The sequence below is a fragment of the Trichosurus vulpecula genome, chromosome 1 (assembly GCF_011100635.1).
Source record: "Trichosurus vulpecula isolate mTriVul1 chromosome 1, mTriVul1.pri, whole genome shotgun sequence".
NCBI lineage: Eukaryota > Metazoa > Chordata > Mammalia > Diprotodontia > Phalangeridae > Trichosurus > Trichosurus vulpecula.
The window spans coordinates 524,784,517-524,804,119 of NC_050573.1; the positions used below are offsets into that span (position 1 = coordinate 524,784,517).

General features: G+C 45.3%; 1 protein-coding gene across 4 annotated transcripts in view; it reads left to right on the plus strand.

Moving 5' to 3' along the window:
• Positions 1-19,603, plus strand: part of TNRC18 (trinucleotide repeat containing 18) — a 153,099-nt gene that overhangs the window by 102,473 nt on the left and 31,023 nt on the right. For all 4 annotated transcript variants that reach the window (XM_036741224.1, XM_036741225.1, XM_036741226.1 and 1 more), the window contains 7 exons: positions 1,240-1,412; positions 1,688-1,824; positions 2,255-2,383; positions 4,859-5,033; positions 6,722-7,082; positions 10,577-10,855; positions 17,786-18,034. In XM_036741224.1, the coding sequence (XP_036597119.1) occupies positions 1,240-1,412; positions 1,688-1,824; positions 2,255-2,383; positions 4,859-5,033; positions 6,722-7,082; positions 10,577-10,855; positions 17,786-18,034 (1,503 nt within the window). The remainder of the gene's footprint in view (positions 1-1,239; positions 1,413-1,687; positions 1,825-2,254; positions 2,384-4,858; positions 5,034-6,721; positions 7,083-10,576; positions 10,856-17,785; positions 18,035-19,603) is intronic.

The window sequence follows — 19,603 nt, forward strand, 5'->3', positions numbered from 1 at the left end:
TGTTGTCCTCACTGTCGGAAAGTGCATGATGACATGTGGATTGTTTGTGGTGCTCTGCTATGTCAGCACAAAGAGAATCCCAGCTCAGTGTCCCAGCACCAAATCTCAGACAAAGATCATCTCCTTCCCTTGGAGCCCCCCCTCCCCGCCTCCTCTCCCAGGCCATACAAGTCCTGGTTCCTTCCTGTAGCATCTTCCGGCCTTATAGGGGAACCTATACTCCTTCTAAGTGCTGTTCACTAACCACGCTACTATGAACTGAACTTAGTGAGTCAATAAAAACATTGAGGCTTTAACCAGGGACTGGCTTTCTTTCCAGGACAGAGTCCCTTCTCAGCCTGTCTCTGTCATGAATCTGCCTGGGCCCCATTGCTATTTTTTTTAAATAAAATTTTATTTTTTTCCCAGTTACATGTGAAAACAAATTTTTAACATTCATTTAAAAATTTAAAGTTTTAAATTCTCTCCCTTCCTTCCTCCCTCCTCCCAATTTGATATACTGCCTGGACATTATTAAGTCATTTGCCAGCTCTGTGACTCAGTTTCTTTATAATGGGAACTTACATGGGAACTGGTAAAGTTTCTTACATGGGAACTGGTAAATAACCACTCTGTTTATATCAGAGAAATTTTATGAGGGTGGTAATGAGGCAGTCAGAGTGAACCTGCTTGAATAAGGTTTAAAACACCATAAAGCATAAGGCTGCATAAAATGATGAAGATAGTGAGGTCTTTCCCCTGATTTTGTGCCCCCACAGGTTTTCATGACATCCTAGAATCCAGTAGAGAATTCAGCTTAATTTGACTTTTGGGTTTCTAATTTGCTCAGTCCAGTAAGCGAATTGCTTACTTTCCAGAGACTTCAGAGGGTAAAAAAATGTGCATTATAGTCTGAGGGAAGGAATTCTAGACTAGAAGTCTAGAGCATGTGAACATTTGAGTACCTCCACCTAGCCAGTGTTGGAGTAGTGGCTAGAGAGCCTGCTTCAGAGTCAAGACCACCTTGGTACGTGTCCTGCTTCTGACATATACTGGCTGTGTGACCCTAGTCAAGTCACTTAACTCTTTTGTTGCAGAATAACATTGTTAAGAGTTCCCTAAATTAGCAAAATCATAGTTCCAGACCGCAATAATAATAATAAAAGCAACATAAACATGCACAAAAAATTAATAGTAATGGTTTTATACAAAACATGTGGTTTCAGTCCAGGGCTAAATTTCAGATTCTTCCTCGTCCAGGTCCAGAGAGCTGCCCTGTGCGACCCACCCTTGAGAGCTTGCTAGCTGCCAGCACCCAGATGTTGATGGAGGTGCTCTCCAATCCATTCATGGACCCTTTGAAGACCATCAAGTTGCCCCGGGAACTGAACCCTAATAAGAAGTATAGCTGGATGCAGAAAAAGGATGAACCGGTAAGATGCTCTCTATTTTTACTCTTCATAAGGCCAGAATTTTAGGTTTCCTTCCATTCAGGACTAGACTGCTAGCCCTGGTCCCCTTACTGATAATCTTTTACTAAATGAACATTTAAATCTCTATTACTATCGGGTACGTTATCCAGCCAAGAAACCCTGCTGATAAGTGCCCCTTTGAATGGAGACAGGAAAGGGTCAAGTGCCCTTGACCTTGAAGACAGACTCTAAGGTCTCCCACTTCTCTTTTTCTTTCCAAACATCTGTGCCAAAAGATGTACTCTATCAAGTCTGCCATTGAGAATATGGATGCTATGGAACTAGACTATAGGATGAGGCTGGCTGAGCTCCAGCGCCGGTACAAAGAGAAGCAGCGAGAGCTGGTGAAGCTACAGAGGCGCAGAGATTCTGAGTAAGTTACTGGTCCCCTCCCACCCCTTATCACTCTGCATCCCTCTCCTCCATCTTCCCTTTCCCAACCCTGTCTTGGCCCTCCCTGGGCAGCTCTTCTCCATCCCAGGAAAGAGGCTGCTTCCTGGACTGGGCCTCTTGTGTCTGACTTGAGGGCAGGAGAAGGCTTCTGAGACTTATTCTCTCTGTCTGTCTCTCTCTCTGTCTCTGTCTCTGTCTCTCTCTCTCTCTCTCTCTCTCTTTCCCCCCCTGCCCCCCCCTCTTTCTCTCGTTGTTAGGAAACCATCTTTGTCTTGGTTCTTGTGGTAGTTCAAACTTAGTGGTTTGGCATAGCAGGCGCTGTAGGGGTGTGTGTGTGTGTGTGCGCGTGCGCGCAGTGTGCATGTGTTGTGTCTCCCCTGGTTAACAGCGAAGCTGTGGTTCTTTTAAAGGGAAAAACGTGAAGAGAAAAGTAGAAGCTTGGCTCGAAGAGGCCCTGGAAGGCCGCGGAAACGGAAGCATGGATCGAGTGCTCTGTCTCCTCCTCTGGAAAAAGGGAAGAGTGACAGCAAGAGTGGAAAGTAAGGCTGGCATCTTGGGCCGGGGGCGATGGCAGGGCGGCCACACAGTGCCCTGTGGAGGGGGAGGAGCATGTGCTTAGAGGGCTAGGAACGCCTGGCGCCTCATGGGAATGTTGGTGTGGTGTCGTGGCTGCTGTGTGCTAGTGTTCCTGGATGGTGGTTGCCGGTAGGCAGCATGTGTTGGTAGTAGGCACGGGGTCATTTTATCGTTGTCCCGGTAGCCAGTAGTGGTGTGGTGTGGTATCCTTGGGGTGACCTTGGGGGTCACCAGGGCTCAAGCTGGCATGGAAGTGCAGCTGTACTGGTAGTGTGTGTGTGTGTGTGTGTGTGTGTGTGTGTGTGTGTGTGTGTGTGCGTGCGTGTGTGTGTGTGTGTGTGCGTGCACTCCCTTTCAGAGAAGGGTGACTGGGCAAGAGAGGTGAGTGATGGGAAGATTTCCAGGCTGGTGACGTTCCAGGTGAACAACAGGTAGGAGGATGACGGACCCAGCACTTCAGCACGCGCCTCAGCACTAAGCGGGAGGAATCAGCCCAGCGGGAGAATTTTTGGGCCTTAACCAATCTGAGGGGGCCAAACCTGCCAAACCTGCTTCTTCTGCTGCTGGGACCTAGCTCCTCTTCTCCATGTTCCTCTTTACTGTGGAGGGAAAGGCTGAGCCCAGGAGTCCACCAGGCCCCCCTGCGCTGGGACAGTTCTCCTGACTCTCAGTGACTCTCTGACTCGCAGCTTGGCCCCTCCTGCCTGGGTCACGGACCTCCGCTTGAAACACTCTTCCTCACAATCCTGATCTTCCCTGATCGGCCCCATCGTCCAACATCCAGCCAGTCTGCTCCCTCCATCTCCTCCTGCTGGCCAACCTTTCCCCAGCTTTGGCTTATTTTCTGCACATCTGATACATTCCTCGCTGTTCTTGGTGGCTGGAGAGAACCTGGGCATCTGTGGGGAGTGATGACCTCTCAAACCTGAGTTGGTTTGCATAATGGTGTTCTGGTTAGCACAGGAGCATCCAGGCGCCGGCAAGTGAGCGACTTTCCATGGGGGTGAATGAGAGGAAGGTAGAATTGGGAGAGGTTTTCTCTGGACTTTAAGGGCCTGCGATGGCCATTCTCTCAGCTGTCCCCAAAAGAAAGTAGGGAGGGGCCTGTATCATTGAAGCTGGAATTTAGGCAAGTGGCTAGCAGGATCAGTGTAGGGGTAGCCTAGAGCCATCCCTACTGTCTGTTGAGGTCTGTGGGAACAGCCTAGTGATTAATCCGAGAGGTGATAATATAGTAAGTGGGGTGACTTATGTATCGTTTCCATTGGAGAGATGCAGAAGTGGGCTGTACAGTTTGTTGTAGTACCTGTGGACAAAACAACCGAGAGAGGAAAGAGAGAAGGATGGTTTCAGGTTATCCATAAAGAAGTAGGTGGGCCTCCTGCTCCCTCCCTCCTCCCTTCCAGAACTGGGCCTACTGGAGCATTCCTGACAAACCACCACATCCCTGGAGGCCAAAAGCTGAATGGATAGAGGCGAACATTTCTTGTTAATAACCAGCAGTGAATGAGGAAGGGGAAGTAGTTTCGTGGCATCTACAGTGACTTTATTGGAGTTTGGGGAAATACATTTCCCCCCCCAGATTTTTGACTAAAAATGGTCAAAAAGTCCTTTATTTTTAGGTTCCCTTCTGTTTCCTACTTCTGGTCACTCAGGCAGATGAGCAGAAAGTAATGGTCCTTTCCTGGGGCAGATACTTTTTAGCTCTCTCCATCCCACTCTCCCCGGATACTTGTGGATTCTGCTGAACATTATAAATAACCGCTCAATCATAGCACATTTTGGTAAAGAGGAGTGAAATTATGAAAGAGAGAGAGAGAGAGAGAAAGTGTGTATGTGCTTGTGTGTGTGTGTGTGTGCACGCGTGCATGAATTCCCTGGCATAGCTAATTGACATGGGTGAGAATTCTTTCTTCTCTGTGTACTTTAAATTCTTGCTCTTCCCAATGGAATTTCCTAAAATTCCTCATGCACAACTTAGCCCTTTGCCTCGGGTGCACCCAACTCGAATCTCTACCATCTTTTCTTGGGAGATAGGGTTTTGCAGTATTTGAAAGCGTCCTGGATTTGGGATCAGGAAGTGGGTTCAAATCCTGATTGTCCCATATACTACCTTGGGCAGTTCACCCACCTCTCCGGAGCCTTGGTTTTCTCATCTGGAAAACAAGAGGATTGAACTAAATCATCTCTAAGGTGCCCTCGATGAGCCCTAAAAGCTGTGACTCGTTTTCTCCTCAGTGCTCATAAGAGCGCTTCAATGCCAAGTCATCTCAGGGGAACTTAGATAGCTCCCTCCTCTCAGTGGCCACCCAGTGCTCTTTGGTCCCAAGGAAAGATCCATCTACCATCATTAAGCGGTAGCTAGTGCTGACTGACTCTGGGGGCTGAGGAGTGGGATATTACCTGAGCCAATCACCGATAGTGCTTCTGGGTTGCAGGCTAAGCAAGTCTTTGCTGCTGTCGGAAGACTCTGAGAATGGAGAAGGGATGCGGAAGAGACACAAAGGGTCAATCCCCGAGGACGAGGAGGATGTAGACAGCGGAATTGGGAAAGCGAAGGGGAGACACCAGAACTGGGACGAGCATGAGGCCACATCAGGCTATTCAAATGAGGTTAGTAATCCAGGAATCTAATGAATGAAAAATGATTGAAAAAGCTAATTATGGACCGGGTATAGTGCTAAGCTGGGGATCCCGCCCTCAGGGAGCTTATACCCCAATAAGGGAAGATAACACTTAGGAGGGAAATGGTGGTTAGAGAGGAGTGCTTTGGACTGGGAAGTAGAAGATGGTGAATAGAACATTGGGCAATGGATTGACTTATCTAAGAACTTTAGTATTGTAGAATTAAGTGTGGACTGTGTGCAACATCCACCAATTGGGAGGCTAGGAGAAGAGATTGGCTAGGTAGCACAGTAGATAGAAATCTGGGCCTGGAGTCAACCTGAGTTCAAATCCAGCCTCAGACACTTATTGCCTGTGTGATTCTGGGCAAATTACTTAACCTTTATCTGCCTCCATTTTCTCAAAATGGGGATGATAATAGCACCTATCTTCCAGGGTGATTGATACTATTTGGGAAGTACTTTGCAAACCTTACCGTGGTATATAAACACTGACTAGCTGTCATTAGCCCATCTCCTTCAGAGCACCGACTGCCTCCTTTCCCCCGCTCAGGTTTGTAAACTAACATTTGGTTAACTGCCTTATCATTCTCTGGTCAGGGCTGTCCAAAATGCGGCCTGCCTACAAGCATAGAAATTTACATAAATGCTTTAGTAAAGAAGCCCAGCTACCGCAGAGCTCTCACTAAAATGGCAAATCGAAATATATGGTCTGTTGTTTCAATAAAACCTACGATTGGACAGCTGCGCTCTAGACCTAAGAGAAGATGTATTCGATTGCGTTGCCATTTACTCCGTGAATTCTATCGTATTAATCAAGATAGAGGTAATCTTGATTTTCTCACTCTGATGGTTTTTAGAATCATCCCCCTTGAAGCCTTCTTCCCTAAGTCACCTCTTCCGCTTGTCCTTCCTCTATAAAAGCCTTTGTAGGAGGTATGGATTGGCTTGACTCTAAATGAGAACATAGTCGTGTAGGTCTGCTTCAGTGCAGTCAGGAAGAGCAATTAGCAAGTTCACAGTCAGGGTTCTGTTTGTTTTATTTTTCATTATCATCATTTGTTCATTTAAGTAATACCGTAAATCTTCATTATACACTTTAACATAAGAGACTTAAGCCTCTTTCTTCCAATGGAATTTAGGCATAGGCAAAGAAGTGAAAAAAAATGACATTTGCTGTTACTTATAGACATCAGTGACCTTCATCAGGACAGAATATCTAACTTAAAACAAACAAAATGGAGATAAGAATATGAGTGATTGAAATTTTTTTAGAAGGTCATTTTTTTGGCTTTGTGCCTCAGCATAGTGAATTCATCATCGGCCGCCATGTTGTGGTGATGTCTGCTCTCAACTGGACGTTCCGTGTAGGGATGTGAAGTGGTGGTTAATGCGGTCAGAATAACCAGGCCGACTCTGCCGCGATCTGCCGCGTTCCCATGGTGTAGGATGTATCGTGTTTGTATGTTTTTTCTTCCTCTATATGCCTCTTATACTTCCCAGCTGAAGGTCATTACAGCCTGCCCAGCTGCTGCCCAGCAGAGGTAGTTCCTCCCTAAGAGGAACTTTACGCAGACCGTGCGACTTGGATTCCTTGCCATGAAGGCAGATTGAAAAGGCCCCGCCAGGGCCCCCCTGTCTGTCTCTTAATGTGTGACCATGACTTCTCCTTTCCAGCTAAAGATCAAGAAGAAGAAGGTGGCCAGTGACCAGGAGCAGCTGGCAACCAAGCTGGATAAGGCCCTGTCCCTCACCAAGCAAGACAAGCTGAAGTCACCCTACAAGTTTTCAGACAGTTCGGGGGGGAAGCAGAAAAGTAGTGGGGTTAGCACCAGGTACTTGTCTCCCCATGACACTCTGCTGAGCAAGGAAGAGAAGAAAGCCCTGACCAAGGGCCTGAACCTATCCCTAAAACCCTCTAAAGAAGGTAAAAATAAATTCGCTGCCAAAATGAAGATGGAGGTGGGGCTAAAGGTCAAAGGTCAACTGAAAGTTTCCCACTCACCTGTGATATCGGAAATGAGCAGCTTCTCCTATAGTAAGTAACCTGTCTGTCGTATGTCCTTGTCTGGGCAGGGAAGGGCGGTTTCTCTCTCATTCTTCCTCTGTGTTGGTTCGTTTTCTCCCCCTCCCCGCCACCCCCCAAAGTGTTTTTGGATGAAGGTGTTAAAATGATGCCTTACCACGTCCCAGCAGAGCAGACATGGATCCCATTCCCTTGTCAGGTCCACCAGGCCACCTCTCCTTGGATGACGATGTGTTTGGTTGCTGGGTCAGAATGTCCTTTGTCGTGCGCTGTCCAAGAGTTAGACCTCTGTGGTTCACTTACGCTTTTGTGAAGTAGCCGACATTCCTATCCTATGTGATCTTCCTCTCTCTGGGTGGTTAGCTTCTGTTGGTATCTGGAGAATTCTGATTGATGGAGGGATAGGGCTGTTTTATGAGCGATCTCTGTGCTAAGCCGGTCATAGATAGAATGTTCTTCCCCGTGGCTGGAGTACTTTGTAGAATTCAGGACTACTGGGATAGAGCTTGGAATTATCTTTGAAGAGGTGCAGTGTTCCTGCCTGGGGTGGAGGCAGCTCTGTTTGGAGGCTGGTGGTGTTCAGAGTTAAGACTGAAGGAGGTTGGGAGGGGAGGAAAAAATCTAGGAGAAGCAGTGACCACTCCCTGTACATACAGGTGGGCCCTACTTCAGGAAAAACAACCACACATAAATCCATAGAAATCCCATAAATTTGGTGGGGACAGGTATAATTACTACAGAGGGATGCTTAGCTTTCTCCAGCAGTACTCAAGAAATATGCTGTATGGTTCCTTTAAATCATGAAGCTCCCCTGGTGCATTTAAAGTGTGAGTTGATATGACACACTTTGCTGGAACACAACAGCAGTGTTTGAGGCACATCTGCATTTATGTTTTCTTACCCCCTACCGTGTGTAAGATGGAGCTTAAGGAACCCCAGCCATGTCTCTTGTTTCAAGACTTTGATTCCCATGGTGATGTTTGAGTGTCTCCGACATCCCCGGAATTCTGCACATGGACTCTGAGTAAATAATGGTAGCCCACCTGAATGGATGATGCTTCTCGTTCTCCATAGTAGTGGCTAAGCAGCTGTGGAATAGAAGGCTAAAGTCTCCACCCAGACTGCAGTTTCTTCTAGCCCTAAAGATGAGAGGCTGGGGTAGCACCTATTGGCCCATTCTTACCTGCCTCCATAGATTCTTTCATAAATTGCTTGGTTATCTGTCCCCTAGTGTCATGTTGGCTTCCACAGCAGGGTTTTGGAAATGGTTTCTTGTTTAGCATTCAGGAGAATTGAGGGCAATTGTGTGTCTTGTGGTTGGATTTTTGACTGTCTGGACAAAAGAAAAATACACATTTTTCTTAACCATTCAGTCACTCCGTTCATCTGCATTTCCAGGGAGTTAGCAGGTCTGTAGCTCCCACGTCTCTCCGGGGTGTGACCTGAGCAGATCTCATATGGCTTATGCCTGGGCACATCCCATGGTTAATGAGAGATTCTTAGACCAGTCACTCATTTAATAAAATACTTTAGGGAAAAATCATCACCTTTATCATATACTATTGATTTTTCAGTTGTGGTCTGGTTGTACTAGGAGTCCTGCCCCTTGCCCAGAGAGGAGGATGTATTTACACTAATTAATACACAGGTGGAATCTGCTTGTAGCGATCACTTGAGAGTTGTTCAGTTTCTATCATTGTGCCTGGTCGGTGTTGAGCATTTTGTTCCTCCCTGGTACGTTCCAGCATTCTCTCATTAGCAAGACTCGGTGGATGTGTGATACATGCTTTTCTGATTTTCGGTGCTGGCGACTGACCCCACTTTGGATTAGGGATTCAATCTGATCAGAACAAACCCTATCATAAAAGGACTTTTCTATGTCAGCAGAAAGAGACAAGCTGGGGGAAGGGGTGCAGCAGTCATGCCTGAACTTTGACACCCAGTTCTCAAAGATGTGGTGTTAGCTGTTCTCAGCTGATTTGGTGCTAGAATGACAAAAAGGGGCTGCCCCAGACAGTTTTGATGAGATGCTCTACACAGGCAGCCCCTCCTCTCATAGGAGAGCTACTGGGTTTTGGGTTTTTTTTTTTCCCCTAGGCTGGGCAGGTGGGTGGGCTACTGCACATATAAGAGAATTTTAAAAGGGTCCACTGAAGATCAACCAAAAAAATGAGTAAAGGGAAGAAAAATGGTGTCTACGAGATAAGTTAAGGGAATTGCTATGATTTAGTCTGAAGAAGGGAAGATTGTAAGGTGGTTTTAAAATGCTGACCACCTATTCTCTATTTTCAGAGCTAGAGAAAATGGGTTTAAATTTTTCAGTAAGGAAGATTTGGTTTAGATTTGCAAAAGACTTTTTTTTCCTCTGAGCTGGAACAGCAGAATGAACTCCCGTGGGATCTCACTGATTAGAGAACATTTTTGCAACGATAGGCAAACCTGAGTACAAATGGAGGAGGGGGGAAATGATCTTATCTTACTTGGCAAAGATATAGGACTTATCAGAGATGAGAGGGTTAGGTGAGATGACCCAGTAGTTCCTTTTAGCCTTAGGATTCTGTTATCAAATGACATGGATTCTGAGACCAGAGGACAGGACCTAAAAGTGAGTCATTTTCAGGAATGTGGAATTGTTGGGTTACTGAGGAAGGAAACCCTAAACTCATGAGCCTCTTGGGTCTGGGACAAGAAGTAGCATCAGATGCCTGCTTGCTTATGTGCCTCAAGGCAAGAAGCTGGATAGAGATGTTGCTGCAGGACCCTCTTCCCTTCCTGTGGGATAGCCCAGGAGTTTTGTGTTTCTGTGTCTTTGGGGGCTTTTTTTTTTTTTTGGAAGTAGAGAGTAGGCCTGAGGTATTGGGAAGAGAAGGGATAAGGCATGTGCTCTGGCAGATTATAGCTGTCCATTTCTTAGCATTCTTAAACTGGATTGCGGCTCAACAAAACTTTGTTATCCGCACCCAGAGACTTTTGGAGTTGGGACAGAGATAGACAAAACTTTCTCCTTTACCAGAAAGGAGTCTGTGCATTGAATAATATTTCACCGGAGGGATGGGAACTAAGAGGTTTCACTGGAATGGCCCAGTTTATCAGGACAGCAAGCTTTCAGTTGCTGAAGTGTTTCTTCCTCTTCATTCTCTATAGATGAAGAAAAAAAATTAGGAAGCTCAGTTGGTGTTGGTTATTGTTGTGGATCCCAACCTAGGAGATGGCCCAGGTCCAAGCTTCACTGAGATGAGCCACATGATGGCAGCAGTTTGAAGGTCAGGTCAAGTTGGGAGAACCTAGGACTAAGGCAGACATCAAGTTAGATTATGCTAGCCAAGCTAACGAGTGTGGGGAAGACTTAACATGGTATTTTTCTAGTCCCAACAAGACTTTGAGTCTCTACTTTTGAGAGCACTGTCATTTTCACACATCCACTTACACATAACTGACTAACTAAAGGAAATGAAACCCCCGAAATTATTTGACTTAATCTCTATTAAAAACTACTTTGACTGCAGATACGGACTCAGAGGAAGATGATGAATCCCTGAGGGATGAGTGGCCTTCACAGTCTCCTTCCAGCTCCAAAACGAGACCTTCCAGTCTCTACAGCGTAGTGGCCAAAAAAAGCGGCAAGTCGACTGGAGGTCTCAAACCACCCAAGAGGGGCGTGTCTGCCACCAGAACTCTCAAAGCTAAGCAGGCCACAAGCAGAAAGCAATCATTTGGTTTGCTACTCCAAGAAGCTGAGGCTAGATCTTCCTTCAGTGACTCTTCGGAGGACTCATTTGATCAAGGTTACTAGCTAAAAACACAAAAATACCTTCCATGTTTTATAGAGAAAGAGAGAAAGGGTGGGAGGGGGAGAGAGATTGAGAGAGAGAGAGAGAGAGAGAGAGAGAGAGATTGAGAGAGAGAGAGATTGAGAGAGAGAGAGAGAGAGAGATGGCATTACCAAGGTTGGCCATCTTGGATGGCTGAAGGAAGGGCAGCCATCTTTGTTCTTGGCAGCGTAGCCTGCTTTATCAGTATAATTTTTTATTTTATTTTATTTTGTATTTGTATCATTGTGATAATATTATTGGCTGGCTCTTTTAGAGCTTTTATATGGACTGGTTTTTAGTCTTCACCTTTCTCCATTCCCTCCCCTCCCTCCTCCCCTTCCAATTCCTTGACTTCTTTCCTGACCACTGTCACCATGGTTTTTGGTTTTGTTTTGTTTTTGGCATGGGCCTTATAGAGGCTTCCAGAGGAACTTTTTGTAAATGGAATACTGTTGTGTGGGCGTGTGACTTGATGTTTGTACTGCGATTTGGTATACCAAGCTTTATTAAACATATCGAGTTCATTTTTAACTAAACCAGTGTGCCTTGTCTCTCTTGCTGTGTCTCTTATTAGGTGATTAGGTTGACGCTTCCCTTCATTTGTTCTACCCTCCCCCCAACCTCCTCACAACTCCAAAACAAGTAGAAATTGTATTAATGCAGTCTGACGCTCTCTCTATTATTCAAATATCCCTGGTAGCAATTGGCATTCATTTCATTTTTCAGGATTAAAATTAATTGTTCTATTATCACCATCATCATCCCTGCTCTTTTTTTTAAGCTGCTTATTTTATTTTCAAAATTTATTTTCTTAATCTCTGTTATCATTCAACAGTGGTTAAAGAATATTTGGAAACACTAGTTCAAAAACATATTTCCACTTTGAAGGGTGACAAAGCCAGAGTGGGGGTGTAAAATTTTCTCATTTTAAACATTTGGTTGCTCACTTTTTAAAAAGGTAATAGCAGTGGTAGCATTTTGTTGGGCAGGCAGCACGGTGCGGTGACAAAGTCACTGGACAATGAGACTTGAGTCCTAATCTTGGCCCGGTCACTCACTTGCTGTATGATCCCTGGACACACTACTTCTACTCTCTGGTCCTCATTTTCCTGTATAAAGTGCAGGGGCTGGTCCAGGTGATTGCTGAGGTCCCTCCCAACTCTAAAAGCTTGTATACAGCTTTCCCAACACACTTTTTTAGGGGAAGTCTGGGTTGTAAATTTCTCAGATTCTCCAGTTCATTTCAGTCAGAAGTATCCAAAGAAGTGGAAGTAAGTGAGAATCTTTGGGAAACCCTACACTCCACTGACTTCCTTGACCAGGATCTTTAGTACCTGGGGTCCATCTCAGTATTAGTTCCCTACTATGACTGGGAAGGAAAGATCTCTGAAGACCTTCCTAAGAGATACAAGGGCTCACTCATTAAGTGAGAATAACGGAGATGGGTCATCAGAATGGTTCTGTGGAATCTGGAAATGAAGTACCTCCCACCTCCAAGACAAATCAAACTATTATAATAGAGTTTAGCCATAAGCATTCAGAGGGAGGTTGACCAGCCAAATTTAGATGGGGGGGGAACAATTTGAAAATTCCTAGGCAGTGGTGTTTGTGCTTCATCCTTTTCTCCCCCTTTCTGGGCCTAGCTTCCCACCTCCTCCCCTTTCCAAATTGGCAACTCTCCATTTTTGATGACCATTAATCCATAGCAAAATGTTTCATTCTGGTTGAATTGCTTTGAAATGGCCTTCTGATACAAATGCTGTATCAGAGAAAGAGAGAAATCTGTGTGACCAAGAAGAGAACCAGCCCTTCCTAGCTCTGTGACTGGACAGCTTTCTCCCACCAGCCTATACACACATGCACAGACACACACAGACACACGCACACACATGCACACACTAGTAGGCCTTAATTTAAAGGGCCCATGCTCTAGTGTTTCCATGGAAGAATCTGGTTTGTTTTCCATTCAATTCTGCATCCCCATGTGTCCCTGCAACCTCGGGTGTTTGTCCCTTGTCCTCTAGGACCCCCCCTTCCCCTCCCCTTTTTTTTTTTCCTGAGTGAAGCCAATGCTTCCAACTTTTTTAGTTTTTCCCCAACTTGGACTTCATATACAAGTATGAAATTTCTCCTCATTCATTAGGAGAAGCCAACTGGCCAAGAGTGTATTTTTTTTTAAATGTGCCTCCTATCTATTCCCATTAGAATTGGGTAGGGTGGGGGTTGGGCACAATATTGATGGGAAAATGCATCTGGTCTTCCAGTGGGATCTCTTAGTGGGGAAAGGCACTGGGGATCCTTGGGGGGTTGGGGGGGAGGGGGGGTGGATTACTCTTTTTATGAATGTTTGTTTATTTATTTATTTCCCTGCAAATGAACCTTTTTTCTCCCCCGAAGTTTCTTTTAAGGGATATTTGGGTAATAGGGTTTCTAATGACTTTCCCTGATACTAAAACAATTAATAACTTAAGCTTTTCTAGCGTGCTCGCTTTCTCCTTGCAGCTGCTTGACCATCCCTTCACCCTTGACCCCTATCCATGATGCTTTGAATGTCTGTATCGGTCTCTTGCATTTGCTCTCACGCTGCACTAAAGAAGCAAAGGGAAGGCTGGGAGTAGGGCAGACCCTGCTCAGCGAGGGGTCCCTAACCATGAACCTGAACCTTGCACATTATTATGTAGGTAGGCAAAATACCTTTTCTTTCTGTCGTCTATAAAACCTCCGGCTTTTTTGGTGTTTGCCCCCATATGATAAAACTTAAGTATCTTTTTCTTTATTTTCCTTTTTTTTTCACTTATTGGGTTTAAAAGAAAAGAAAACAAAAAATACAGCATCCCTCCCTTTGGGTTTTTCTATAGGAACGGTTCTTGCTATTTGCAAACCCTGCTTAGTTGGTTCTCATGCTAAGGTCTCCAGAAAGAATTTCCTAATTTCCAAAGATGCCTAGAGGAAGAAGCTTTTCCCCCCAAGTTCTGGGCCTCCCTCAATACTCTCAGTAGACTTGGGAGTACCCTTTGTAGGAAGCTTCACATCTTCCTTACATATCTGCTCTTACGTTTATGGAGTTGCTGAGGGACCATAAAGATCCAAGTTGGGACGAGAGCTTAAGGCCTGGTAATTCAAAGTTTGATGGATAAGTTTAAATGCCCTGATGGTTGATAGCAGTGATAATTGATAAGGGGGTGACTTGAATTACGCAAAAGAAGAAACGTTTGCAAATAGTACTTAATTGGGGGTGGGGAGGCTGAAACTCATAATTATCATTTATAGACTTCTTTGCAAATTGCCAGCCAAGTTTGTGCTGCTTTTCTCCATCATCCAATGGGAGGAGATATTTGACCTTTGAGTAACATTTCGATGTTGCCTTTCCATACAACAGAGCTGAGTTTCTCCAGGTGACTGTTGAGTAGAGGGAAGAACGGTAGCTTGGGGGTTGGGAGGTGGGGAGAGAATGGATAGTTCCATTACAAGCCAGCTAGCTTCCTTGACATGCCAAGCCTTAGCTGTCAAGCCCATTCTTGGGACTTATCTTGGATGGAAAATCTTTCTGGAGTCAATAGCATAGTACATGGGAAAGCAGTCCTCCAAACGAAAGTCAAGGATTCTCTGCTTTTGATACCCCAAAGCATCATCTTTGGAGGGGAAGACATAAAAGTACCCAAACAGAACCAACAAGCAAAACAAACAATCAGCGCCCCCCTCCCCCAAGAAAAAAAAAACCAACCAAACAACCCAACTACCTAGAATTGGAAAGCCCAGTCAAAGCCAGATGTGGGGGGACCCAGATGCTGTGGAAAGTCTGCCTACACTTAGCCTGCTTTGCATGCTGTAGGCCTTGCTTGGTGCTCTGACAGAACCATGTTATTTTAATATGTGAAATGGATCTCAAGTGTGTGTTGTTCAGTCCTCTCTCTCCCTTCCCTTCCCCTCCCCTTCCTGCTTCTGTCTCCTTCCTGGTCATCTCACTATTCATTTCTTTCTGGAAACTGTCACTCTCCCCTGTTTTCTGTTAACAGATCTGGCCATTGCTTTTCTCTTTTCCTTCTCTCTGTTCCCTCCTGTTGCCCTTTGACTTATCACTCACCTAACCGGCTCGCCTCCTTTTTGAGAGATTGCCTAATAACAGAAATTAAAACCTCAGTCTGGGTTTTGGTGCCAAATTGGTCAGACAAGATGAACTTCCTGCTCTTGTTAGCCATTTCTGGCTGTCATTAGCACTGAAAACAAACAAATGGATTCTGGCAGTTGCAGAAAGTCTTGGGGCTTTTCCCCCTTTTGCCTTCCCAAAGTACAGTCTGCTCACTGCTCCTGGTTCCAAAGATTTATCATTAAAAGTGACATTAGCCTTTCATCTCCTTCCCATGCTTTCTTTGTGCATCTGTTAGATGTCCAAACCACATGTTTCCTTGCCACAGGCCACCATGGCTGCGCTTGTGTGTCTGGTACCAGCTTAAGTGTTTCCACACCATGCATATGAGCAAGACACACCCTGCTTCCCCATCCATTGCCCTACTTCATTGCTGTTCCTCCTAGGAATGTACCCTGCTTTCCAAGCTTCAGAGTAATTGAAGTGTGCAGTGATGCCTCTGTACATGCATGTACTAAAGTCAAAGGGACCCTCAGTCCCTTTGGGGCTTGCTCCCTAAAAGATATGGTTAGGCTCTGAATTAACAAAGAAGGATACTTGGGGAAAGGGAAAGGGTAAAGAGCTGCTGCTATTTGGGTGAGAGGCCAGAGGGTTTTATAGCCTGTTTTACTTGAAAAACAACTCTTTTGGGTGGGTGGTGGCCTCATCCTTCTATGTGGGTGTTTTATTTCTTAAAATTTAAGGGACACCTATTAAGTTTTATATGGTATGACTCCTGCCTTTGTACCATCTTTTTTTTCTTCTAATAAATAGAATGCATATTGGCTAGCCATGTCAGATTTTAAAAGTGTTTTTATGTCTTGCTGCATTAGAAATATTTGCACCACAAGTTTTATGGAATGTATGACTCATGGGCAGAAAATGGCTATTTTGCCCAGATGGGATTCTTGAAGTGCTGGGCAGTATTATCTCTTTCCTTTCTTGTTTTGATCCTGGCCCACCCACTTCTCTAGCTCCTTGGCCTAACCTACCAGAGCAAACTTACTGAAAAACTTTTCCTCATGAGAATCGGGCAGGAGTGGGCTGAGTCACTGAAAGCCCAGATAGATAGCCAAACTCTAAAGAAATGTTGGGAGACTCCATGGAATCTGAAGTGCAGCAACAGTCTCCTCTGATCAGATCCTTCTCAGTGGCTCAGCTTGGATTTGGGAATATCTAGAGCTTAGGCCTATTTTGCTCTCCCTTTTCTTCTCAATTCACCCCAGACCACTAAAATCATCCCAGGAAAGACAGATTTGGAGGATGGGAAAAAAGTTATTCCGAAGTCACATTCTTAGGTGACTTGGGTACTCCCATAAGCAGATGGGTGAACTATGAACCTCAAGACTTCTTTTTGCTGGATGTTACCTTGGTCCTGGTTGCCACCGGGGGTGAGCTACAGAGCCTTGTCTCATTTGGCTAGGGTAGTCTAGGGACCTTCTGACCTGGGGTACCTGAAGTCCTTTGAAGGCAAAAGACCTAGAGCTCCTAGCCCATCAGGAGAGAGGTAGTTTCTAGTCCCCTCCATGACTTAGAGGTACTTTCTGATTGTTTTGTTTTGTTTTGTTTTGTTTTGCTCTTAGTGAGATAGAGTAGATGGCAAGGGAAGACCAGCTTTCTATGATTCATATTTGAAATAGTCATTTCATATTTGGCGTGGTCATTGATTCTTCCCTTGACTGGCCTTTAATATCCTTTTCCTGTGATTCAACCGTGGAATTTATTTACTTTGCTCTCCTCACCTGGTGTTGGGACAGAGGATGCCAGCAAGTCAAAACAGGACCTAGGCCTACTTGAAGGCTCTCCTAGAGGATGGCTCTGACCTCTGTTGCTTCTGGTGTTAAGTCCTTTATGGTCACTCTCCTCCCCCAAATAAAAAGATTAACCCTTTCCCACTGTCCTTCTGCTGGAACCCACCCTATTCCAGATAGGTTATATTGTCAGGTTTGGTTTTTCGAGATTACCACTTAAAAATTTGATTCCCATCCCCTGAGAATACCCCCAGACTGAGTACTTAGAGGCAAAGGAAGCCCACGAGCCTGGTTCCTTTCTTTTCCTTTCTGAACCTCCAGTCTCTTTCAAGTCTTTCTTTTTTTCCTCTTCTCCCTTTCCCTCCATACTTGGTCCTGATTTGCTTTGTCTCTCTTCCCTCTGGGCCTTTGTGTGTGAGTGTGTTGAAGCATGTCTGTGCAAGATGCGTGTGGATGGATATGTTCCTCTGTCCTCTGTGTGTGTCACTGTCACTTTCCCCTCTTCTCCCACAGCACATACTGATTGGTATTCCCCTTACAAAAACCGATATTCTGATTTTAAAGCTACTGGGGCCTGACCACAAGGTCCCTGATTGGTTAACAAATCCAGGAAGAAATGGTACAAAATGTTGGGTATCTGTCCATTTTGACCTTTAAAATTATTTCCTGTCTTTTATGAAAAGGGAAAACATTTGTTGTCCCCACTCCCCCGTTGGGCTCATCCCAAGGAACTGGTTAGTGTTAATCCTTCCAGTTCTTGAGGGATAAGGTATTTTGGGTTCTAGAGCTGCTTGGCTGCCTGGTTTGAATGGTTTTGAGTCTGTAGATAGGTGAGAACCTTCAACACAGAGCAGAATCCAGAGCTCAAAACTGGTGTAGTATGTAGAAAAATGGGAAGAAGGGGGAAAGAAATTTTACCGCCCAGCTGGGTGAGGGGAGAGGGGCATTCTGCTGGGGATACAGAGACTTTGGCAACTACATGGTCCCCCCAGATGTATAACAAGCTTCCTGTTTTCTGCATGTTAGATTATAGTTCTGGAGAGGAGGAAGAAGAAGAGGATGATGATGAAGAAGAGGAGGAAGAAATGGACAGCTATGGGATGAATGGCCCCAACAGGCTCTCATCCCCATCCTTAGATGAGAGTGGTTTGGGGTTGCTGGCCCGATTTGCAGCCAGTGCCATGCCTAGCCCCATTGTGGCTCCCCCACTTTCCATCGTCCAGTTGGAAGCCAAACAGAAGGCAAAAAAGAAGGAAGAGAGACAGAATCTAATGGGTGAGTTCTGTGGTTGGGGTCAAGGGTGGAGGGAGGAGAGTTTGGAGAGAGAACAGATGTAAGTACTTCGTAGAGATCATGATCACCAAAGCCACTGAAAACAAATCTCATTTAAAGTCATTCATTCAATGGAGCCCACTTTAAATGAGTTCACCCATTATACAAAGGTATATCGATGCACATATCACCCGTCTCCTTTTTATTGGATAAGCCAGGGGCATTAGCTAATCAATATTTGTTCTTCTGTGTGGTTGAGCCTCAATGAGAGATAGGGGCAGGTGTCAGCATCTTTTCATGCAAATAAATATTCTCATTGTTTTTGGTAAATGTGGCTCTTAGGAGCATTTGAGTGTTCAAGAAAAGCTAGTGGCATGTTTTTTAATACTCCAGGACTATAGGGAGTTCAGGGAGAGCTCACTGATTGGGAAAATCCCACAGTTGAGGCTGAGATGATGCCCAGTTCAGCCCCACTAGATAAGGCAACTGGGAACTGAGACTGGCATTACTCCTTCCCTGGGTGAAAGTATACTACGTGTTACTTTTCCATGGGCCACTGAGAAAATGCTCCGTATTTTTCTGAGGGATCCCTCTTTACCATTGCCCAAGGGATTCTCTCTGTACAAGGGACCATGTTGTCTAGTCCCTCTGGCTAGGGACTCATGGGATCACAGGATTATGGGTATTGTGCTGGAAGGGTCCCGTAGAGGCAATCTAATCTAACCCTCTCATTTTATAGTTGAGGTCTTTGGGGCCCAGAGAGGTCAAGTAACTTGCCCATGGTCTCAATGTTAGTAAGTGTCAGAGGTGGGATTTGAACCCAAGTGCTGTGACTCTGGAGCCAGTACTTTTCCCACTGTACCACAGGAGGCCTCTGTTCAACTCTTGCCTTTGCCTCTCAGCTCAGTATGCTTTGCTTGAGAGATCATTCCAGTCTTTGTGCTGTGATGTCCCTTTTTTATAAAATGAAGATATTAATATCTGTCCTATTCGTTGCTGGTCTCGTAGGATTCATTAGATCAGGAAAAAAGAGAACTCTACAGCTCTTTGGCCTGCTGGGAAATGGCAGGCATAGTGTACAGGGGAGGATCGTTAAGGTGCCTCATTTTTCTCTCCCTTTAGGAGGTAGAAGTACCATTTAGAGCCATACTCTGCTTAGGAAAGTCTCCTGGGAAGGGGGGAGTTTGGGATGGGGAGTGAAAGTGCTGTAAGGTTTCCACTCAAGATTCAGGCCCTAATCCTAAATTCAAGCATACTGCGAAACACACTGAATCATCTTGTTAAAGCCAGAAGGGACCTGAGGTCATCTAGTCCAAACACCTTCACTTAGTCATGCTCCGAGGACTGAGGAAGTGGATCTGTACCCTCATGCACTGGAGGAAGGGGCTGATCTAACCAGTCTGCCTCACCCTCTTCCCTTTCAGAGGAGGAAACTCCAGCTCAGGCTGGTGTCACAAGTTGACTCACATTTGTAGCAACTTTAAAGGGTTTGTGGCACCCAATCACAAGGCTAGTAAGTGGCAGAGCTGGAACAAACTCATGGGTCTTCTGAATCCAAGTTCAGGGTTTTTT